At 44.7% G+C, this 25,137-nt stretch overlaps 1 protein-coding gene and 1 long non-coding RNA gene across 8 annotated transcripts in view; one reads left to right on the top strand and one right to left on the bottom strand.

Annotated features, from left to right (window-relative positions):
- The window catches only part of TBC1D22B (TBC1 domain family member 22B), a 68,513-nt gene that overhangs the window by 35,669 nt on the left and 7,707 nt on the right, over positions 1-25,137 (top strand). For all 5 annotated transcript variants that reach the window (XR_008306087.1, XM_053245208.1, XM_053245211.1 and 2 more), the window contains one exon: positions 22,594-22,700. Coding sequence is in view for 4 of the 5 variants with exons in the window: in XM_053245208.1 (XP_053101183.1) it covers positions 22,594-22,700 (107 nt within the window). In the remaining variant the exon portion in view is untranslated. The remainder of the gene's footprint in view (positions 1-22,593; positions 22,701-25,137) is intronic.
- LOC128322934 (uncharacterized) overlaps positions 21,502-25,137 on the bottom strand; it is a 40,170-nt gene continuing 36,534 nt past the window's right edge. For all 3 annotated transcript variants that reach the window (XR_008306089.1, XR_008306088.1, XR_008306090.1), the window contains one exon: positions 21,502-21,645. This is a non-coding gene — a long non-coding RNA (uncharacterized LOC128322934). The remainder of the gene's footprint in view (positions 21,646-25,137) is intronic.

Genomic DNA, 25,137 nt, shown 5'->3' on the forward strand with positions numbered 1-25,137 from the left:
GAGCCTTCTGCTACTGCTCAGAAAGGATTTCTGCTGTTGTTTACCTTTTCAAAAATGGCAGTGGAACTCGGACCTCTTGTAAGGAGATCTGTGTGGTGCTGGGTGATCTGCTTGCCAGAGGATTTGTAGATGCCTGTGGAGGAACCTAGTAGATTCTGGCATTCTGCATGATGCATGGTGTGGAGAAAGTAGATAGAGATAAATCTTACTCTTCCTTCTCATACTACTGAACTGACACGAGAAAATAGTTCTTTGAGCAACACATAATTAATGGAATTCTCTGCCACGAGGTTGTGATGGTTATTAGCTTAGATGCCTTTAAAGGGAATTGGACAAGTTCATGTTTACCTATAGCTACTGAATGCCCAACTAGATTTAGATAAGTCTACCCATAGCTGCTTCTGCTTATTATTTATTTTATTTTGTATTCATTCATTCATTCATTCATTCATTCATTCATTCATTCATTCATTCATTCATTCTATTTACACACTGTCTACCAGATGTTATTGACTAGATTTGGTACTTTATCAGGCCCTTTCCAAGGGTCTAGGATAACTAAAGAATAATTAAAGATATTGTTGTAGTATTCGTGCTGTCTGAGTAGTGTGGCCTTCGGTAGTTGATGTGTTGTAATTTTATTGATGCCCAAGATGTCGAGATGGTGTTCAAGTCCTTTTGGTACTACACCAAGGACACCAACAACTATTGGCACGACTATTATTTTCTTTTTCTAGAGCTGCTGAATTTCATTCTGAAGGTCCTTGTATTTGGTTATTTTCTCCAGTTGTTTTTCATCGACTCGTCTATCCCCTGAAATGGCAATATCAATTATCAGAACCCGATTCTTCTCTGTTGTTGTTAAGAATATGCATATACTGATTTTTGACAAAAGAAAATTCTCAGAGTGGCTTACTTAGCAAAAGAAAGGATACACGTTCAAGGTGGGGTGGGGAGAGCAAAAGCCACTGGAGATATGCTATGCTGGGATGAATAATAATAATAATAATAATAATAATAAAATTGAAATTGAAAGGCTGTGGCAGACAAAGACCAAAATAATCCCAGTGGTAATTGGCGCCCTGGGTGCAGTTCCAAAAGACCTTGAAGAGCACCTCAACACCATAGGGGCCACGTAAATCACCACCAGCCAATTACAAAAAGCAGCTTTACTGGGAACAGCCTATATTCTGCGACGATATCTATAACAATTGACAAAAAAATTCTGGCATCCCAGGTCCTTGGGGAAGGACTCGATGTCTGGATAAAACAAACCAGTCAATAACACCTGTCTGACTGTGTAAACAAGAAATAATAATAATAATAATAATAATAATAATAATAATAATAATAATAATTATTATTATTATTATTAATCTGCTTTTTAGCAAAAATATTCACAAAGCAGTTTAGGTAGGAAAAGATATATTAGGTTTCCTGTTCCACAATCTAAAAGAAATACAAGGTTTCCTGTCCCCCAGATCTTACAAGCTAAAAGAAAATGCAAGGTTGACACCAGCAATAGCCACTGGAAAAATGCTGTGCTGGGTTTGGATAGAAACAGTTGATCTCCCCCTGCTCAATATAAGAGAGTCATCACTTTCAGATGCTGTATGCAGAGCTAAGCAAAACTTCCCCTGCCCCAATCTTGTTGTTCCACATGTAGGTCATGAAGTGGGTGTGGGTGTGTTGGGTGGGAATTAGATTCCAGCTATTTTTTCCAGGGTTAGTGAAATGTCACAAATCTTCTGAGGGGGCTCACCATTAGTGGTGGCAATTTGTTCTTTTAGAATCATGTGCTTGTTGCTGCTTTTGGTGGCAGCAGCAGCAGTGGAAGTCCTTATAGCAGCTGCCAGTTGGCAGCTGCCATCTTCCCTTCTCCACCACTATACCCAGATGTAATGTAATTCTGGGGCATTGTGGTGGTGAGGAGGTCCCTTCCAGCGGCTGCTGCTTTTCTTCCCCTGAACTGTGTCCAAGGCATTCTGGAGAAATGGTGGCTACCAGCTACTTAGGAAAAACAGTTTAATTTTGAAAGGAAAGAAAGAACAAACCACAGCCACTCCATCACCAACCCATGAAATGTACAGCAAAATGTACTGCCCCCTCATGCTTAAATGGACTCGCAGGTTTCAACCTAAAAGGTATTTTTGACTCAATATTAATATGGAATCTCTAGGTTCAGGGCAGTATGTCACTGAATACCAGTTGCTAGCGAAGGACAGTGAGAGAGGGCTGTTGACTTTGTGCCTGGCTCATAGGCTTCCCTGACGCATCTGGCTGGTCACTGCGGGAAACAGGATGCTGGATCTGATGGATCTTTGGTCTGATCCAGCATGGGCTGCTCTTGGACGTGGTAGCAAAATCAGGAAGCAATATGAGGATAGTCTTTGAGGCTATTCACATGAGCGAGCAAAACTGGGTTAAGGGAGCCCACCCCACTTTTTCTCGATCATGTGAACCACCAGGATTGCAGCCGATCCCGGTAGCTACATAGTGGCAAAGCTACCTTCCTGCTTGAATGAGGTTTAAGGAGCAAGCTCTCCCATGACCTCATTTTTTGGTAATGCCAGCCGCAGCGGGCACATGGGGTGGGGTGGGGGCTCCCAGTAATGCACAATGCACTCATGCAGTGAATTATTGGGGCTCTGGTTGTGGGGGCTCTGCACGGCGGTGCTTCCCTGAGCCCGACCCCCAGAGCGGCTGAGCGAGGCGCAGAACACTGATCGACTGCGGAGGAGGTAATGTAAATTCTCCTTCCCCACAGTCAGCCCCGAAGCTCTTCTCACTGATCGTGAGAAGAGCTTTCACCTCTCCTTCTCCATGCACAAATCTAGCCTTTCAGAATCGGCATTAAGATAAATCCCAAGGCAAAAGTCTCCAGATTTGGATGGTTCCTGAAATGGGAGATGCTTCATGATGCTGCTGCCAGATGTTCCTCAGCCATATGAAGCACACCTTACATGATGTGGGCTATAAGTTGCTGCCTCTCCTGTGTGGTTCCATCTCATTTGTCTCTCTTGTACAACAGGGTTCACTGAATGAAATTAAATGACTAGTAGTCAATGAGTACGGTCAGCTTTAGAGTTGCGTACAAACTTCTGTGCAACTCAAGAGCTTGTGTATGATTTCTTCAGGATAATGTGATCAAATAAAAGGTATCACCTTATCTATTTTATATCTCATTTTCTGTGACAGTTGTCTTTTATTACACATAAGGAGGAGAAGTGCAAAGAGTTAGGAAGTAGACTGTCAGTGTGTGAACCAAGAATGAAGCAGAGAGAGGTGTGTGTTTAGCTTGAGATCATCACACAGCCATCCAATGAGAGAGCCTAGATTTCCATAAGCCCATCTCTGTGACTCAATAGTCCTATCCAGCCCTCTCCTCAAAAGAACAGGATCCTCTCCCTAAATACTGCTGAATGCTTCCTGTGCCTTATATTTAAAAGTCTCCAGCCTTTAATTGATTGCAATAAACGTTGGAGTGCCAGCTGTGATACTTTGTCCTACACTAGAATTCTGATTTAAATTACTAGGGCTGCAATCTTCAATCAGAGAACTAATCAACAAAAGCTTTAGTTGATTATTCAGAGGGCCTCCATTTTAATCAGGGCAATTTTTAATGGGGGCGGGGGCAAAAATGAAAGGCAAACTTGTTAATTTTTTTGAGGCTGCTTTGTTTCTGGTGTGTTACTGGAATTACTGGAATAAATGATGATAAAGAAAAAATAAAGATGGTTTTGTATTCTAACAATAAATAATAGTTCTTGTTCATTACAGTATTAAACCAATCAATCACAGGCTTCGGTTAATATCTCAAAAAGGCTCCTACATAGTGGCTTTGATAGTTTTATTTTTAACATTTATATACTGCTTTTCTTTTTTTTTTAAATCAAGGCAATTGATAACATAAATTTTACAAACTATAACAGTTAAAAAGCCACCTAATGGCGTAGTGGGGAAATGACTTGATTAGCAAGCCAGAGGTTACCGGTTCAAATCCCCGCTGATATGTTTCCCAGGTGGTTCCCAGGCATACCCATGAACTGGGTATGCGGATATAGGAAACACCTATATCAGGCAGCAAAGCTATAGGAAGATGCTGAAAGGCATCATCTCACACTGTGCGGGAGGAGGCAATGGTAAACCCCTCCTGTATTCTACCAAAGAAAACCACATGGCTCTGTGGTCTCCAAGAGTCAACACTGACTCAAGGGCATACTTTACAACAGTTAAAACACACAACCAATGAAACCATAAAATATAGCTCACAAAAGCAGCGCCAATATAATTATTAAAAGGCAGCTGATTGCCTTGCTGAAATGGTGGACAATTGCAATCTAAACCCTCCCTGGCCCACAGCTCTTTTCCTTTTGAGTTTGCACTGCTCCCTTTGAGGCTAAGCGCCCTCCTCTTTTGCTGTGCTCTGAATTAACTAGAGTTGGAAAAATGGGGCAGCAAACTGTGGAAGCTCTCTTAAAGAGGCTGTTTCATGAGCTGCTTCTGAATGTCCTGGGGGGGCTGCTATGAATGGAGCTTCCCTTTTTAGGTTTGATGGGTGGAGAGTGGGGAGCTGAGGGGGTCCCTCTGTGTGAAGACAGTTCATCATCACTGCAGATGCTAATCGCTTAGAGCTAGATTTGACTTTCAGACCTTTGCTGGGAAAGAAACTGTCTAAGAGCGGTTATGCATTTGTGAGTATGTGGAGTCTTTTCAGGAAACTGCAATTAGTGTTGATGACAATGTGTGTTTCAAAGACTCAGGGTGGCTGCTTGGGTACATCTCCCATCTCTCCTTCCCTGGCTGTCATTGCCTGTTAGTCCCCTGCTGCCATCTCCATTACACTAATGCTCCTCATATGCTCTTTGCTGCTGGGCTGCCGCAGGATTGGTGCCTTCCTGCTGTTCTGTGATCTCTTTCCTCCTGATCTGGAATGTTGGTGTTTGGGAGAAGGATCAGCCTGAGGTAAAGATGATGTTTGTCTTCCGACTGCAGCAGACTAACATTGTAGGCTCAAAAGAATTGACAGGGCCCCGTTAAATGTAAAAGGGGCTATTTGCACCTTACTTTTTGAGGGTATTTATTTATTTAGTTTAAAATTTATACCCCACCCCTGCAGTACACTACTGCTCAGGGTGGCTGACAAAGTCAGTAAAAACAATACAATATAAAATAAAATAAAACTCATAAAATAGAAACTAAAAACAAATCTCAGTTAAAACTAAAATTTAAAATTGCAAGTGAAAACTTTAAAAGTTAAAGCTAAAAAGTGTGTGTGGGGGGCGGGGGGAGAACATTCCACCAGATTATAGTTACAGCTAAAATGTTAAAACACCTCTCTAAGAAGAGGGTTCAACCATTTCTTAAAGATCCTGAGGTAGGGAGCATGGCGGAACTCTTCTGGGAAGGTGTTCCAAAGTCAAGGCATGAAGGAACTGCATTTCCTTCATGCCATGCTGATCTCATTCCGGTTTCACTCAGTATACCAGTTTGTTTGTTAGAATTGGTAACAGTCTCACAAACTGCAAATTCTCTTTTATATATTTATATATCCCCAAAACGATCCCGGTGTAACTTGCAAAAATGTTCATGCCATGCCATTAGTTGTGAATGGCTCATATTGCATGGCCCAGTTATGCTGCTCTGTACACAGAATCAGGCCTGATTTCTTGATCACTGCCTCTGGCCGCCTTTGCATGTAACTCGAAACATTTCTACCACCACCCTCCATGTGCCTCCTACATGATCAAAATCTGCCCGGGAGATTGCAGAGAGGAGGGGGAACTGGGTATGCGGGCTTCCTTCAGGAATGAAGGACAGCCCCGGCAGCCAATCTGATAAGAAGAGAGAAAGGAGCTTCCTTCCCTCAACTCCCGATTACAGTGAGCGCAGCATTCAGCTCAGCCTTTGGATGACATGCTGCCACATTAAAACCTCAGGAAAGAACAGCAAAATTGACCAAAAACTGAAGGTTTAAATTGGAGTTTGTGTGGGGAAGTAGTGGTAGTAGTTATTTTATTGCAGCCATAGGCCAAACAGTTGTGGAGGGAAACCTTGGGTTCCTTATGAGATGGAACCGTGGTTGTGCACACTCGGATGGCCACGAAATCCAGCCTCTGCCCCATTCAACTCTAGTTTCGCGTTACGTGCAGAGGCAGCTTCTATTTTTATTGTGAAGCTCTCGAGTCACATCAGTATACCCATGCATCACAATTGGTGGCTCTGCATGACAGTTTTGTCAATTTAAGTCTGGATTTTCTTTGTATATCATTTAAAAGAGTAAATTTGCCTTCAGTGAGATGATTAAAGACTGGTTCCTACAACCAAAACTGGCATGAGTGCAATTGGACTCATTTTTGTATGGTATGCTGTGAAGGAATGCTATGGTATGCTAGTTTGTTACGCTATGAAGAAAGAATTGTGAGTATTTCTCAATGTACTCACTGACAACTTAACTCATGTTTGCTGTATGATCACAATGAGGGCTGGGCCAAGATCAGATGGTGCCCGAGATGAAGAGTGTCTTTAGTGCTCTATTTGTTAAGCTTTTGAATATTTTTATTGCATGTATAGCCCTTTTCATGAGTTTGATATATAATCTGCATGCATTGTTAATCCCTGACATGTAAAATGTTACGTTGGTATGCATTGATATATAAATATGTATTTATTCATACCAAACAAATAAAAACATTTTTTCATTTTAACGTATAGAAGCTTTTCTATTTTAAGAACTGGAATGTCTGTTGCTGTCCCTCAAGCCCTGCACCTCAAACACTTGCTTCAGTTGCCTTTCCTTAAATCTGACCTTGTCCACAGTGCTGAAAATGTGGGTTGAATTGACCCACAGTGCTTCAGATATTAAGGACTTGTTTTAAAGAACCCATAGCACTGGAGGCAGCTAAAATCCTTGACTGTTGCAAGCATCTTTAGGAGCACATGCTGTGATTTAAGAGCCACATGCCCTTTTGCTTGGAGCCAAAAAAATTTTGTGTGTTTATTACTTATTTATTTAACACATTTTTATACCACCCCAAATACAAGTTCTCTGGGCAGTTTACAGCAAAACAATAAAAACAACCAATAAAAAGATTAACACATTTCAACAATTAAAATTTAAAACGTTAAAACTATTAAAACAATATCTGATTAAAAGCCTGGGTGAACAAATACTTCTTGACTGCCTTTTTAAAAGTTGTAAGAGATGAGGAGGCTCTTATTTCAGCTGGAAGTGTGTTTCAAGCCTTGGGGCAGTAATGGAGAAGGCCCATCTCTGAGTAGCCATCAGACTAGCCAGTGGCAACTACAGACGAACCTCTCCAGATGATCTCAATGGGTGCTGTGGTTCATAGCAAAGAAGACGTTTTCTTAAATATCCTGGGCCCAAGCTGTTCAGGGCTTTATAGGTTATAACCAAAACCTTGTACTTTGCCCAGAAACTTATTGGCAGCCAGTGTAGATCTTTGAAGATAGGAGTGATATGGTCTCTCCGAGATGAGCCAGAGACTAACCTGGCTGCCGCATTCTGGACCAACTGCAGTTCCCAGACTACGTACAAAGGCAGCCCCACATAGAGCACATTGCATTAGTCAAGTCTGGAGGTGACCAGCAGATATTCTACTGTTCTGAGATCATTTATCTCAAATGGACACAGCTGGTGTATCATCCGAAGCTGATAAAAAGCACCTCTGGCCACTGCCTCAACCTGGGACACCAAGGAGAGTTTTGTGTCCAGAAGCACCCCCAGACTGCATACCTTTTCCTTCTTGGGAAGTGTTACCCCATCCAGAACAGGCAGATCAAAATCATCTCCCGAGTTCCGACCCTACACAATAAGTACCTCAGTCTTATCTGGATTCCTTCTCAGCTTGTTACCTCTCATCCAGCCCATCACTGCCTCCAGGCAGGCATTTAGGGAGGTTATGCCTTCTCCTGATGACGTTGACATGGAGAAATGGATTTGGGTGTCATCAGCATATTGATAACACCCTGCACCAAATCTTCTGATGATCTCTCCCAGCAGTTTCATGTATATGTTAAACAACATTGGAGACAATATGAAGCCCTGAGGGAAACCATACCGAAGTTCAGTTTTTGAAGAACAGTCCCCAAGAGACATCATCTGGAATCTGCCAGAGAGATAAGAGTGGAACCACCGCAAAGCAGTGCCTCCCACCCCCAACTCTCTCAGACGCTCCAGAAGGATACTTTGGTCAATAGTATCGAAAGCCGCTGAGAGGTCCAAAAGGACTAACAGAGTCACACTTCCTCTGTCAGTTCCCAGTTGGAAATCATCCATCAGGCTGACCAAGGCAGTCTCTACCCCATAGCCCACCCGAAAGCCTGTTTTAAATGGGTCTAGATAATCAGTTTCATCCAAGACTGCCTGGAGTTGGGAGGCCACCACACTCTCAATTACCTTGCCCAGCCACGGAAGGTTGGAGACAGGCCAATAGTTGCTTAGTTCTGAGGAATCCAAGGCAGGCTTCTTCAGAAGTGGTGTAATAATTGCCTCCTTAAGACAAGAAGGCATCCTGCCCTCCCTCAGAGAAGCTTTTATGATTTCTACTAGGCTTCTACAACAACTTCCCTGCCAGATAGGATTAGCCATGTCAGGCAAGGGTCAACAGAACATGTGGTAGGCCATATTGCTCCAAGCAGCTTGTCCACATTCTCACAAGTCACAAACTGAAACTGATTCAGCCTAACCACATAAGAGGAGTTGCTGAACACCTCCAATTCAGACACTGTAGTAATTGTGGGGTCTAAATCCAAGTCAGCCCGAATGTGAGAGATTTTGTCCACACAAAAAACATTAAACACGTCACCGCGGGTAATAGATGGTTCCAAATTCTGATTCAAGGGAGGAGGGGCACTCACTAGCCCTCTCACAACCCCAAACAACTCCGCCGAATGTGAATTTGCGGACGCAATATGGGCTGAAAAGAATCGCTTCTTTGCCACCCATATAGCCAGAGCATAGATCTTCAAAAGTTGTAATCTATCACATTCAAGTCGAGTCTTCCCCCACTTGTGCTCCAGTCATCTTTTTATTCAGCCCCCGTAGTTCTTCCGTATACCAAGGGGCCAATCTTGAAGCGGGTCGGAGAGGACGCTTAGGTGTGATCATGTCTACTGCCCTAGTGAGCGTGCTGTTCCAGTTCTCCACCAGGACATCAACAGGATCACTGGCAGAGCCAACAATAAATGTCTCCAAGGCTTCTTGGAACCCTATTGGATCCAATAACCTTCTTGGGTGGACCATTCTAATGGGCCCCTCACCCCTGAAAGGTGAGGTGTAACTGTAAGTCCAACCTTAATCAGATGGTGGTCTGTCCATGACAATGGAGAAATCACAGGAGTCCCCACCCATGGAACACCACCCTGATCAGAGTGAAAGACCAGATCAAGCGTGTGTCCTGCAATGTGCGTCTGTCCCGAGACCTTTTGGGATAGGCCCATAGTTGTCATGGCCGCTATGAACTCCTGTGCCGCCCCAGACAAGTTGGTCCCAAAGTGGACATTGAAGTCCCCCAGCACCACAAGCTTGGGAGAGTCCAACGCCAAACCTGAGACCAAGTCGTATCAGCTCAGTTAGGGACTCCATCAGGCAGCAGGGCGATCAGTACACCAACAGAAGTCCAAGTCTATCCCTGGTCCCCAAACTTAGATACACACATTCAATATGGTCAGACACTTCTACAGGGATCCTGGACACTCCACCTCCCCACCCACATCCCGCACCTGCTCCTCAACAGAGTACCCTTGAAGGAGAAGCTGGGACCAGACTGGGCCACAAGCATCCCCCAACCAAGTCTCTGTAATACATACCAGGTCTGCACCTTCATCCAGAATCAGATCATGGATGGTTTCCAACTTATTCTGGATAGACCTGGCATTACAGAGGAACAAGGTGAGAATCTGTGGGAGGTTGGCACTGCTCCCCAAGGTCAAAAAGCTGGCAGGGCATCCGGAAGGGGAAACAGCTAATAGATTTCTGGCTTCCCTTCCCATATAATGATGCACTGACCTGCCAACTTTACTTCCCCACCACTACCACCGGAATAGCCACACCACAGTCAGTGGACACACCCCATCCCCAGACAAACCAATACACATCTGAAACACCTAGGATCCACAAACAACAGAAGCCAAAAATATCACCAGGCCCTCGCCCTCGTTGCCCCCCAAAGGGACTGCCACCACAGGACAGCAGCTCTTTTATAAGCCCAGAAAGATGCCTAATCTGGGCAGCTGACCCTCAGGAACATTGCTGACTCACTTCCTCTGGCCCCGATCCCACACAGACTCACCTGCAGGGCAGCAGCCACAGCCCCACACATTAGGGGGCACACAGGCTGGCAAGCTGACAACAGCAGACAACAACCACACAGGCTCTCACCACTGGGCAGCCGCTGTCTCTGGGAAGCAGATGTTAAAACCTCCTCCTCCCTAGAAGGCTTCTGGCAACTGAGGCGCTGTGTGTGTGTGTGTGTGTGTGTGTGTGTGTGTGTGTGTGTGTGTGTGTGTGTGTGTGCGTGCAGGAGATCCATGATAGGTTCTTAACAGTCATATTTTTACTTTGAAGCTGTCATGGAGCATCTGATTGGAGCAGTGGTGCTGGAGGAAAGGGAGTTTAAATCATTCCTGTACCATTTTCCTATTCAAAACACAATCATTCCTAGTTACTGTTAGCCCATCAAGGGGATGGGAATACTGTACTGGTTTAGATGGTGGAAATAGTTCTAGGAGAAAGGTTAAGCATCTCTTCCTTCAGTGTGGCTCTTCTGTGGAGCCTCTCGTGGCTGCTTTTAAGGAAAAATAAAAATGTAAATAATATATTTTATTTTTTTAAAAAAAGAATCACAGATTTCCCACATAACCTGTAGTTTGGCCTATGTTTTTTTTAACTTTTGTAAACCGCCTTGGTATTGTTTTTAATGAAAGGAGGTATATACATTTAATAATTAATTAATTAAATTAAATTAAATTAAATTAAATTAAATTAAACTAAATTAAATAATATACATGGATAGGGTTGCCGTATTCTGGCTTTCCAAATCTGGGTGCCTAATTTGCATATTATGTAAATTGGCTTGAAAATAATTTTGCATATGCAAATTAGCAGCTGCACTTTCTGGTTGATTTGTATTTGCTCTGGATATCCACCAACAATAGTTGGGGGAGATATATTTGCCCTACCATTTTCCTTACTAACAGCAGCAATAGAACAACAACAAACAGCTTTTTAATTAAGGCTGCTATTCTGTACACAATTATTTGAGAGAAGATCTGATTGAAACCAATGGTGGTTACTTCTAAGTAGGCATGTATTGAACGTAAAGCCAAGAAAATCCTTAGACATTACAATACACAGCCTGGTAGGCAGGTAGTGATTCACATCAAAAGAAAGCTATCCTCTCAATTACCTGAAAGAGATCCCCTGCTGATAACAAACAAGGCAACATTCCTCAGGGGATTACTGTCCTTGTGAAAGTGAAACCCTCCCAGCTAGCCTTCTGTGCTCTTCCTCTCTTAAAACAAGTCCAGCAGTTGAGCAGAATAGTGACTGCATGCTTTGTTCCATAATTCCGCTTCTGCAAGGGCTAGAACTTAGTTTTTTGTTTTTAAATGAAAGCTCAAATCTGGACGAATCTGGGTGGGCTAAGCAGTCCGTCTGAGATGCTTGAAATCCAGGTGAAACCTGGAATTCTGCGGGGCATGGCAACTCTGTACATGGAAAATTGGGTTTCTGGATCTGCTAATTTGGAAAATCAGGTTTCTGGATCCTGGAAAGAGAATCCAGCTTTGTGCTTTAGCCAATGAAACATACTTTCTAAAACCTTTCATCTAAATGCATTTTCCAGATTAAAAGGCAACAGTCTTTAGGTTAGAGGGCCACCCAAGATGGAGGAGGGCATCTTATATAAAGGGATGAGTGAATGCAAATGTAAATGCAAATCATCCTGTCCTGATAGGATCTTAGTTTTGAAATGGGGGTTAAAGCTATTTGAGGATAAAGGTGATGTATACACACAGTTCTCTTGCCCATTGTCATCTCTGGTCAAATGGGTTTTTCCAGCTTTTTCAAGCACTAGGAAACCTGTAAAACTTTAGAACAGAGACAATATGAATGTATGTGCAAATTACAGGCAGCAATCCCTCTGTAATATCACCTTAAAATGTGTTATTTTCTAGCCTGAGTTAGTGAAACTCAGTCCTATAAAGGGACACACATCTAGCTGCTTCGCCGGTAATGCTGCATGTTTGCAATTAGTCACATCCTCCTTGATCTTTTTTAAATGTGAAAGTTATGTCGTACTAAAATATTTTCAGCCAGTGCTCATGAAAAAAAAGTACTACAGGTTCTCTAGCCCTCACCATGTGATGGCTAATGTTTCTGAACAGTGTCCACTCTGTTTACAGCTAGGGGTGCCTTCCCTGCCCTATGATGGGGCAGCAAAGTCTGATGGAAGGAAGTAAAGACCAGAGCAAACTTTGGCCATTCCTTCCTTGCATTCAGTTGGTAGAGTTTGGTGCCTGCCTGTCTGCATCTCAGAGTGGCGGCTGCTGTTCCTGGGCTCAAAGCCCTCAATCCCTTGAACCAGAGAACTAGGCCAGTTGCTCAGCAGTTGTTCTTAACTCTGTGTGAGGTTTGAATAGCTTGTCCTTGGCTTTGTGAAAGCAGCATGTGAGAAGCATCACGTCCTGTCCAGTAATCCCAGCCAAAGCATCTCCTAGTAAGGACAGTCCAATATCTATTAGCAAGGCAGCCATCACTGAGAGAGGTAGAGACTGGCCAGATTTTTATTCCTCTGCTGCTCCTTTAATTGAATTAAAGGAGGAGGAGGAGAGCTGGTCTTGTGGTAGCAAGCATGAATTGCCTCTGTTGCTAAGCAAAGTCCACCTTGGTTTGCATTTGGATGGGAGACTACATGTAAGTGCTGTAAAATATTCTCCTTAGGGGATGGGGAGCTCAGTAGAAGGTCCCAGGTTTGCTTTCTGGCCTCTTTAGTAGCACTGGGGGGAACTTCTGCCTGTAGCTTTGGAGAGCCACTTACAGTCAGTGCAGACAATTCTGAGCTAGATGGACTAATGGTGTGACTTGTATAAGGCAGCTTCCTATGTTCTGTGTACCTGTGATCTGTCAAATTTGTCAAAGAAACCAAAGGACACCTGCACAGATGGACCTCTGGGTGGGAGTGGTATCTTCTTGCATAAAGAGCAAAGGATTTCCAGTGGATAAGTTAGAATGGTTACACCAGCCCCATCTGTCTCTAAAGGAAGACTCATGTATGCCAGAACATCAACTGCACTCTAGCGCTATACAGATTGGTTTTTTCGTTTAATTTGCACATTGTTTTTTTATAAGTTGCCAGACACTTGGTGACTTCTGTAAGTTCTCCAGTGCCTTTTAAATGTCATGTGAGAAGTGACCTAGAGCCTTCAGTAGGAACTGACTGCAACATTTCAGGTTTTATAACCATGATGCCTGAGCATTTGGGTATGGAATCTGTTATAAATACCACAGATATATCTGGGATATAGAGCCAATGGGGAAACTTATCAAATTAGGGCTAAAATAAAGGTAAAGTATGCCCTCAAGTCGGTGTCGACTCCTGGCACCCCCAGAGCCCTCTGGTTGTCTTTGGTAGAATACAGGAGGGATTTACCATTGCTTCCTCGCACGCAGTATGAGATGATGTCTTTCAACATCTTCCTATTATTAGCAGGGATTCGAACTGGTAACCTTCTGCTTGTTAGTCAAGCATTTCCCCGCTGCGCCACTTAAGTGAAACTCCTATTTCTAGGCTTCAACAAGAGACCAACACAGTATACAGTGGTAAGTTTTGGACTAGGATGGCAAATCCTTACTCAGCCATGAAACTCACTGACTGATGTTGGATTTTATCCCTTAGCCTAACCCACCTCACAGGGTGGTTAGAATAAAATGGAAAAGAATAGGCCATATATGTTGCTTTGAGTTGCTTGGAGGAAAGGTGAGATATAAATGGACAAAAATATAACAATCCGTGCCTTTATTAAAACTAGTGTGGCTCATATCCTTAACGTATGGGCCTCATTTGCATGTAACAGCAAACCATGGGTAGACAACCAGAGGTTAACTTTTGTAACTGTGAATCGCATTGAATGTTTGTCCAACCGTAGCCCAGCCACCTCCAGTTTCAGGGCAGGGGAGCCACTCCCTCTTCCTTGCCCGCCAAGACTGCAACCCAGCAAGCTCCGTAGTGCTCACTTCTCCAGACTGTGGGCAAGGTGTCAGAACATCTGCAGGGCGACAGCCATTAGCCTCAATCTTCAGGGGGGGCATGCAGAGTGCGATTGTGGCTTTTGGGAATGGAACGCCCGCCATCGTCAGGGAAAGGGCATTTAAATCCCTTTAAATAGCATTTAAGCCCTTAGCAATTGCACCACCACTCTTGTAAGAGCCCTGCAGCAAAACAGTCTCACACAAGTACAATTTGTGGCAATGGGGGGATGCAGAGGGGCACTGTTTTTCTGTTACTTGGGGAAGGGATCATGATGACTTCCTAGGAGAGAATATGTATGAGTGGAGGGCAAAGAATCCTGGGGTCTGGTCCACTGTGACAAAGGATGCTCTCGTGAAGGCAGATCTGGCAAAGCAGCCCAGGAACACCCAAGCACACTCCTGCCCCCATGTCGACTTGCCGACCAGGGATTAGCCCTTTCATGAGAGGGCCAGTCCACTGGGGAGGACCAGAGGCTCAGTGTGTTTCAGGCCTCAGTTGCACTGTGCTCTCGTAAGGCAAAGTGTGCCTTCAAGTCGGTGTCGACTCCTGGAGACCACAGAGCCCTGTGGTTGTCTTTGATAGAATATAGTAGGGGTTTACCATTGCTGCCTCCTGCGCAGTATGAGATGATGCCTTTCAGCATCTTCCTATATCACTCCTGCCCAATATAGTACCAGCAGGTATTTGAACCTGCCACCTTCTGCTTGTTAGTCAAGCATTTCACTGCTGTGCCACTTAATAAGGTAGGCCATCTTGATCAAGGGGGTTCTGCTTGTGTGGGGCCCGTGTTCCTTTGGACAAAGAATAGAACTTGTACACCATGATCCCCTCCTCTCCAGGCAATCCATTCATACTCCCAAGGAGTAGTGGCCGCTCCATGTGTCTGGGTGGTACCGGGTGGGCAAACTAGGGAAACACTGCGACAAGGGATAGATCTTTACTCATTCACATTTCCCAGGTTTGTACTGGTGTTGTGGTGTGTACAGATCAGCCCTCACAGGGAATCGTGGGAGTGGGGAGCCAGATTATCAGTGATTCCAGGAAATTAGGCTGGCTGTACTGGGCAAAACCAAACCTGGATGATATGTGCCTATGGACGACCAGACTGTCAGAGGGACTGCTTGGACTGCTTTGTCACAGCAGTTGCCAAGACAGGGAAAGGTGTTGCTGAGGTACCTGTCCCTGTGGCTTGCTTGTGTTGAGCAACCAAGCTGTGTGGCAGCTGCTGTCTGGCCCCCATGCATCTCAATGGGTTATCACTCTCATGAGAGAGCAGTCCACTCAGCCTCTGTGGTCATCACACAGAAAGAATGGCTCCATTAACTGGAAGTGATACTGCTCCTGCTAGATGGTTCTTATCATGTGTAATTCCAGAGACTGCATGCTTTTACCCCAGGGGATAGGGCTGGTCTGCCCACCCCCCACTGCCCACAACTCCACTGTACAAAAAAATAGAGCAGAGCCATTCAAGAATTCCCTGGTGGGGCTGCCTTTTAAACCATACCCCAGGTATTGCTGCCCTGCCATGTGTGATCTTTGCAGCAATCTAATCGGGTTGCCTGGTTTATGGTGCCACCGCGACGGCATGTGCTTGCGAACATACTTGTTTATCGATTCACTTTTTGAGAACAAAACACATAGTGCTCATCTTGCCATCCTATACCCTTTCTCTTCTGATTGCCAGAGGGGCGAACAAGAGAGACAGTGGGAAGCAGGCATCCCCCAATGTGGCTTTTCCCATGGACAAGCTTAGAAGCTTGGGATAGGACAAGGCGGCACCCATGGTTGCTTGGCAACTGCTTGAGGCGCACAGAGACGGGGGTGGAGTAAGTGCTCAGAGAGGTGGCCAGCGAGAAGCATGGAGAGGGCATGTTCCTGCGTGGGTCTGGGCTGCCCTCTTGCTGATTTTGGTTGCAGAAACAGAACGAAACAGTTATGGCAGCGTCTGTGTTCGGACATAATGCTGCCTCCTTCAAACCTCTGGTTGGAGCAGAAAGACTCTCCACAAACCTAAGGTTCAAGTTGGAGTTTGACAAGGGAAACCGCAGGTCACTTTGCTGCAAGACTGCAGTTTCACGCAGTTGGACGTACACAAATTCCATCCTCTGCTCCATTCAACTCCAGTTAGGCATTACGTGCAAATGGGGCCATTGTTATCAATCTGCAAACAAATTCAGTACGCTTTCCTGTGTCCTTGTTGACACAACAACAGTGGTCTCTCCAACTGGAGATACATATGTATAAGACAAATATACTTTTTATTGATCTATGTTTTTATTTCTTCTTGTTTCAGTTATTTATTCCTGTATTCTTAAATATTGTAGGCATTTTGATTAAAGGTAAAGTATTTTAAAAGTCATTTACAATAAAAAAAGAGAGAACCTCTGAGCATACACTGAGTGCATTCCCCCAGTAATGGAACCCAACCCAGCCCTAGCCGAGATTTAGGAGGCACAGTTTCAGGATCAGAGAGGCAAGCCTTAGCACCTCTGCCCCCACTTAGATGCTCAGGATTCCACCTTTGAAGGAGCAGATATGTACTCCGATGCTGATCTGATCCTTGGTCCATATTGCCCTAATCTTTAGCTCCTGCTCACTTGACTTGTCTTCAACATAGATTAAGTGCAGGATTAGTACAATGGATGGGTCTGCATGTCAGCAGGAGAGGTTATCCATGAGGAGACGATCCCATCCCACATTATTTTTGTTCCTTGAATTGGAATGCCTCACTGGTAGAAGGAAAAGTGCTGGCACGAAACATTCTTGGAGGTCATGTTGTGTGTGAATGGCATAGTTGTGTAACTGTGACAATCTTGGCCATCGTTAGGGCTGTAAGGATTGTGCACTCAAACAAACAAACAAACAAACATCCTGTCTGAAGAACTGATGAATCCTGCTACTTATATAAACATGGATTTGCATATATGTGCTTTTTTGCATAATACCTTCTGCTGCTGATAGGCAGGGGCTGGGGCTAGGAGTTATTATTAGGACATCTTGGCCACTACGACAACCATGGGGTTGTCCCATTATGCCATCAGCATGTGGCGGGTGCTCTCAACTAGACAGGGATATGATGGTCTGAACATTGGGGCGTTCTTTTTGACTCCATTGTCATGGTCAGGTATAGACTATTTCCTCCACAGGGTGCTAGGCCCATGGAGGCTGATGGGATCTGAGGGATCCCTGAGGGCTCTTGGGAAGATTCCAACTGGCATGATAACATAAGAACAGCCCTGCTGGATCAGGCCCAAGGCCTATCAAGTTCAGAATCCTGTTTCACACAGTGGCCCACCAAATGCCTCTGGGAAGCCCACAGACAAGACCTGAGGGCATGCTCTCTCTCTTGCTGTTGCTCCCCTGCAACTGGTATTTAGAGGCACCTTGCCTCTGAGGTAGGAGATGGCCTGTAGCCACCAGACTAGTAGCCATTGATAGACCTGTCCTCCATGAATTTGTCTAAGCCTCTTTTAAAGCCATCCAGACTAGTGGCCATCACCACATTCCATGGCAGAGAATTCCATAGATTTAATTATGCACTGTGTGAAAAAAGTACTTCCTTTTGTTGGTCCTACATTTCCTGGCTTTCAGTTTCATGAGATGACCTTGGTGCTAGTGTTGTGATAGAGCGAGAAAGGTTTCTCTCTGTCCACTCTCTCCACTCCATGCATAATTTTATACACCTCTATCATTTCTCCCTGCAGTTGCCTCTTTTCCAAAGTAAAAAGCCCCAAATGCTGTAGCCTCGCCTCCTAAGGAAGGTGCTTCAGCCCCCTAATCATCTTGGTTGCCCTCTTCTGCACCTTTTCCATCTCTACCGTGTCCTTAAGATATGGTGACCAGAACTGTACACAATACTCCAAATGTGGCTGTACCATAGATTTGTATAAGGCAGGCTTCCCCAACCTGTGACCCTCCAGATGTTGCTGAACTACAATTCCCGTCATCCCAGCCACAATAAGTTGTAGCTGGGGGTGATGGGAATTGTTGTTTGGCAACATCTGGAGGGCCGCAGGTTGGGGAAGCCTGGTATAAGGGCATTATAATATTAGGATTTATATTTTTGATCCCCTTCCTAATAATCCCTAGCTTGGAATGTGCCAAGATCTCTCTTCTAGTCAGTCACTTGCAGCTCAGACCTTATCAGTGGATATGTATGTGAAGTTGGGGTTTTTTGTTCCAATATGCATCACTTTACATCTGCTTACACTGAACTGCATCAGTCACTTTGTCTCCCACTCCCTCAGTTTGGAGAGATCCTTTTGGATCTCCTCGCAGTCTGTTTTGGATTTCACTACCCTAATAGTTTAGTGTCATCTGCAAATTTTGCCACTTTGCTGCTTACCCCAACTTCTAGATCATTTATGAACAAGTTAAAAAGCACTGGTCCCAGTACAGATCCCTGGGGGACCCCACTTCTTACTTCCTCCATTGTGAACACTGCCCATTTATTCCTACCCTCGGTTTTCTGTCCTTCAACCAGTTACCAAACCACATTTGAACCTGTCCCCTTATCTCATGACTGCTAAGTTTACTCAAGAGCCTTTGATAGGGAACTTTGGCAAAAGCTTTTTGGAAGTCCACCATGTATACTATGTCAATGAGATCACCTTTATCCACATGCCTGGATGGATAGATAGATGCTCCTGTCAAAGCCCTGGTCAGTCTGTAGGGGCCTGAGTTGCTTGAGGCTTTCTCTATCTTGTCCCACAGGAAGCATGCTATGATGGGTTTGCTAGGCAAAGGGCAAAATCACTTTCATCTCTAAATTTGGGTGTCACTAATTCCAAAGTACCATCCACAGAGACATTCCGGACACTTGTTTGATACAAGTTGGTGGGATACGTTTCAGTTTTTGCAGCCTGAGGACATGGACAAGGTGTTTGGAGGGGCGTAGCCTACCCCACAGCTGCTTGATCCTTTCCCTTCATGGCTAATAACATCTAACAAAGGGGGATCGACTGGGGTAATCAGTATCTCCTTGCAAGAGGGGAACAGTCCTGGATGCATTGGAAGACGCAGTTGTGAGGCCACTACTAAAAACCTCTCCCTGGACCCCCAAGGATTGCAATAGCAATTGGCCAGTCACAAACATCCCCTTCTTGGACAAAGAGCTTGACAGGGTGCCTCCAGGGCTTCAGCAGGATTTTTCCCCTCAGCCCTACCTGCTGATGCCAGGGATTGAATTGGGGACCTTCTGCATGCTAAGCAGATGCTCTGCCACTGAGCTATGGCTGCATCCCCAGGTGGTGGCTGTCTGTCTGAACCTTCATAGAACATATGAAGTTGCCATATATTGAGTCAGACCATTGGTCTATCTAACTCTGTATTATCTTCACAGACTGGCAGTGGCTTCTCCAAGGTTGCAGGTAGGACTCTCTCTTAGCCCTATCTTGGAGAAGCCAGGGAGGGAACTTGGAACCTTCTGCTCTTCCCAGAGTGGCTCCATCCCCTGAGGGGAATATCTTACAGTGCTCACACTTCTAGTCTCCCTTTCTTATGCAACCAGGGCAGACCCTGCTTAGCTAAGGGAACAAGTCATGCTTGCTACCACAAGACCAGCTTTAACCTAGATTAAGGAGTCTTTAACCTAGATTAAGCAAAACAACACAAACTCTGGTGGGAGCTGCAAAGAACTTGAGATAACTGTGGGCCTTTATGGCTTGCAGTGGCTTCCCCCTTTCCTGGACTCCTAAGGCAGCCCTCCTCCTGAGGTGGTGCTCAAGCCAGTTTCCCCTCATTGAGAGGGAGGCTCCACGCAGCCAGGTGTGCTCTGCTTATGGCCTAGTGTCACCTCTGTTCTTGGGGACCCAAGGACAATGGTGGTGGCTCTAGGGCAGGGGTTGGTATTCCCATGATGGGGCACTGGATCCTCACTGCTCCAGAACTCTCCCGAGAGCATGGCTGGCTCTGGCTCCTCTGGTTCTGACGGTTCCAAGGGGTTTTCACCTGGGGTGAGGAACAAGGTCTGGGCAGATTCTTCCGCTGGGGAATTGGACTCCCTAGGGCTGGTGTCTGGGTCAACTGTTTAATTGTTTGTTTTTGTTTTTATATTGTAATCTGGATTGTGTACAGATTACAGTACACCGCCTAGAAGGAACCACCTAATGGTACAGCATTACCAGTTACATATTAAGTAACTTGCCTAGGGAGCAAGAGGTTGCCGGTTCAAATCTCCGCTGGTATGTTCCCCAGACTATGGGAAACACCAATATCGGGCAGCAGCGATATAGGAAGATGCTGAACGGCATCATCTCATACTGCGTGGGAGATGGCAATGGTAAACCCCTCCTGTATTCTACCAAAGAAAACCACATAGCTCTGTGGTTACCAGGAGTTGGCACCGACTTGATGGTACAACTTTACCTTTACAACGCCTAGAGATGTATATGTCAGGTGGTATATAAATATGATAAATAAATTAAATTAAATTAAATTAAAATTAATAATTATTTGGATCTTTCAGGCCAGATGGTAGCACATAAACGGTCCTGGTTGCCCTGATGGATGATCTGTGCTTGGAGAAAGACAGATTACAGTCTGATTAATTCTCCTGGATCTCTTGGTTATCTTCAATATCATCAGCCGTGGTATCTGTTTAGGAAGTTGTATGCACAAAATTTTGATGGTTCCGCTGCTACTTGGAGGTCCAATTCCAGAAGCAGATGCTGGGCGAATCAGCCCCATAGCATTTACATAACATCAACATGAAGCTGCTGAGAGAGGTCATCAAAGAATTTGGGGTGAAGTGTCACCAGTGTGCTGATGATACTCAACTCTACTGTTCTTTTACTTCTGAGTCAGATGAAGCAGCAAAAGGACTGAATCTGTCTGAATTTATCTGAGTGCAGACCTGTATACTGAAGCTTAATCTCAACAAGATGGAGGTTCTGTGGTTAGTGGTTTGTCTGTTAAGGGAGATGGTGTTCAGTATATTCCTCCCGGTGGCTGTTGGTGTCTCCCTTGTGTTTCTTTTTAGATTGTGAGCACCTTTGTACTAGGAATTATATTCTCATTCATTTTGCTTTGTGAATCGTGTTGGGAAGGGTTTTTTAAAAAAAGTGGTGTGTAAATATTCCAAATAAAAATAAACACTCTTCAACTGTCTGCTGCTTTTAACTGTTGCTTGGATGTTTGTATGTTTAAATTGTGGTTCCATTGTTATATTGTTTTTACTTTGTTGTCCTTTGTAAGCATCCCTGGGCATTTGATTGAAGAACAATATACACATATGTATTTATAAATATATTTATATATAAATATAATAGAAAACAAATAAATAAGCTGATGGATGATATTGGAATGTTGTCAGCTTCTCCTCTGGCTTCCAGAATTCTTCTAGGCTTTGTCTGTGTTCTTTCAAGGCCAGAAACTGTAAAAAAAACATTATTCAGAATGGGATTCTTAGTTGTAGTGAATTGTGTTCTTCCCCCAAGCTTGTGCAGAATTGTGCATAGCCATGATCATAGCCAGTGACATGCCCTGCAGGGAAGAGGAGCAGCCCTACATCAAGGTTAGAAGAGCTATTCGGCATGGATCTGTGGGCTGGTTTACATGAATAAAATCCACGGCCTGTAAAGGAATACCTAGGACCTTGGTGGCGTCCATGTATTTCTGTGCAGTGAGTGGTGAGAACCTGGGAGAATTTATTGATCTCTGGTTGGCTCTGTGTCAACCTGGCATTTACCTGGGATCTGTAATTTTACATTTGAACAATCGCTGTCGATCCTGGGTGAATGCCAGTTTGGCACAGTGCTGACCAGAGATCGGGGGAAACTTCCAGGTTCACACATCATGCTGCATGGGAACATGCATGCTGCTGAGATCCCAGGTGTTCTTTTACTGGCCATGAATTTAATCATGTGAATCGGCCCAGTATATTCAACTGTAGGTTTGCGATAGACCATAAAAAGAAAGAAAGAAAAGTAGAGGTGGCAAATTAGAATCACACCCCTCCTCCTAGTGAATGTAGGAAGCCATGACCACATCTTGTCACAGCCACAAGATGTGGTCATGGCCATTAGCTGGGATAGTTTTTTAAGGGAAATAGATAAATTAATGGAGGAGGAGAAGTCTGTCAATAGCTGTGCTCGTGATACTCAGTCTCCAGATTCAGAGGCAGGATACTTCTGAATGCCAGTTGCTGAGAAGCAATAGTGAGAGAGGGCTTTCTGCCTACAAGTCTCACTTCTGAGCTTCCCAAAGGCACCTGGTCAGCCACAAAGGAAAACAGGATGCTGGACTGGGTGGACTTTGGGTTAGATCCAGCAGGGCCCTTCTCGTGTTCTTTGCTTGATTTCTGTTGCCCTTTGTCTTTCAGAGGAGGATGTCGAGAACTTTGATGTTACTAACCTGTCTCAGGATGTGCTTCGGAGTATTGAAGCTGACAGCTTTTGGTGCATGAGCAAACTGCTAGACGGGATACAGGTAGGAGCTCTGCCTCTGTGCAGCTTCCCCTGATGTGCCATCTCTCAAGCCTCTATGTCTCCTCTCACTGTGGATCACTCAATGCCTACCATTTCCACAGAATGTGCAAAGGGATATCAAAGGGTCAATACTTTTCATATTATCTTCTCTGGCACTTTTGGGGCATACAAAAGATACTTCCAAGTGGGTAGTGCTTTTACTTTGATTCCTCACTCTCTCAACCTTTCTCTATGAAGCTACATAGTGAAGGTTATGTGCCGTGCTGTGTGCTCTCCATGCTGGGAGATTGTAAAATTCTGGGCCTAAATTCTGCACCAAATAAGCTAAGTTCTGCAATGTGTATTAATTATGCCACTTTTGCACATTTGCATCATTTGTCTTCTGTGTAATTCATTCCACATTTGTTTTGCATAATTTATTTTCTTTTTGCAAGTGGTATGAAGGGTAAGGAGCTGTGCAAGGTACTGAAATCCAGGGTTTTTCCCCCCTCTGCTGCTTACATACTTGCAAACATATCTTCAGATCATAAGGGCTGGAATCTTATTTTTTAAGGAAAGAAAGCTAGAATTTTCAGGAAGCTGAATTTCAAAGCCAATATAACATTTTAGGGTTTCCCCACAATGTTCCGTGGAATGATGGCATACACACAACCCTTGTGTAGTGTTTTCCTTCCATGATTCCTGGATTTCTGGTTTTCATAGGGGCATGTGGATGTGTCCCATCACACCTTTGGGAAAGTTTCTGATATCATGTGTTGCAGCTTCTAATCTGCATATCACAAGTGTTCCTGTTCAGACATAGAGGCGAGTCTCACAATCAGTGCCACCAAGGTCCTAGGTATTCCTGCAGGAAAGCAGCCCTGAGCAGCCGGATCGGCTGCTCACATGACTGCTGGCTCCATCACAGAGCTGTCGGGGGTTGCAGGGATCGGGGGCCGTGTGGTCCCTGGAAGTTCCAGGACCTGGAGAGACCCCCAGGGCCAGGAGGCTTGTTTCAGCCTCCCGGCAGGGGTCTCCTCATGTGTTGCCGCAGTGTGTTGCTCGCTCTGCTAACCTTGGCTAAGGGGAATGGGAATTTGGAGGGTTTGCTGCCAGGAGCCACGTGGCTCCCGTGGCAGCACACGATCCACCAAAAGCAGGCTAGGCTTCCTTAGCCCACTTTTGGAGGATCGTGTAAACCTCCTCATAAAGTCTTAGTTGTCTTGTTCACACAATGGGTTCCTCTCACACTCAGTTGTCACCAGTAAGCTCTGTTGCCAAATTTGAAATCCTTTGCTCTGCAGGCCATCACACGTGAGAAGAAGTGCTGTGGCATGCAAGTCCCTCATGTGTTGCTGAAGCCATGACTCATATCCAGTAAAAAAAACCCAAGTTGTTCTAGTAAGAACCAGTCTGCCTTCTTTCCTTTCACTATCCCTAAAACTGGAGTAAATTTTTTCAAAATTGGTTAGGCAGTTCACAAGTTAGTCCACTTGTGCCTCAGATGTTCATGCATCCACCATCTTCAATTGGGGTGGATGACATCATCACAAATATGCATTTGAGGTGACCCTATGTGTCCCTACAATTGCACAAAATTTGGTCCGAATTGGTTCCCACTTGCACGTCAAATGTTCATGTGTCCGCCATCTTAAATCAGGGTAGATGACATCACTGCAGACTATGCCCTTGAGCCATCCCGCTATGTCCCTACACCTGTAGCAAATTTGGTTCAAATTGTTTAGGCGGTTCACAATTTGGCCCAGTTGCGCCTCAAATTTTCACTTTTCCTCCATCTTGAATTGGGGCAGATGACATAATCACAGTGTTCTATCTAATTTTTTTCCATCTGTGTGCGGAATGAATTTTGTTCTGGGCGGTGGTATCAAGGCATAGTGTGCGCACATGCATTCAGAGTGGGGCCTTCCTGATTCAACCTGAGCAGGATCTAAAATTAACTGAGCGGACACCAAAAAACGTGGAGAGCACGCATATGCACACGCCTTAAAGGGAACTCTGATCACAAACCATGGCGATGAGGTGTCCCTGTGTGTCATTCACTACAACTGTACCAAATTGGGTTCAGATTGGGTAGGCAGTCCACAAGTTAGCCCTCTTGCACCTCAAACCTTCATGCGTCCACCATCTTGAATTGGGGTGGATGACATATTTGCAAACTACACCATGGAGGTGTCCCTATGTGTCCCTGCAGCTGTAGCAAATTTGATTCAAATCAGTTATGAGGTTCACAAGTTAGCCCGCTTGCACCTCAAATGTTTATGTGTCCACCATCTTGAGTCAGGGTGGATGACATCATCACAAACTATGCCATTGAGGTCTCCTGTGTGTCCCTACAACTGTACCTGATTTGGTTCATATTGGCATTGCAAGATTATTGGTGGCGGGGGGACACAGACAGACACACACACAGAATGCCAGGTGATCTCATAAGACAATGG

This window comes from Hemicordylus capensis, chromosome 4, assembly GCF_027244095.1.
Source record: "Hemicordylus capensis ecotype Gifberg chromosome 4, rHemCap1.1.pri, whole genome shotgun sequence".
Classification (NCBI taxonomy): Eukaryota; Metazoa; Chordata; class Lepidosauria; order Squamata; family Cordylidae; genus Hemicordylus; species Hemicordylus capensis.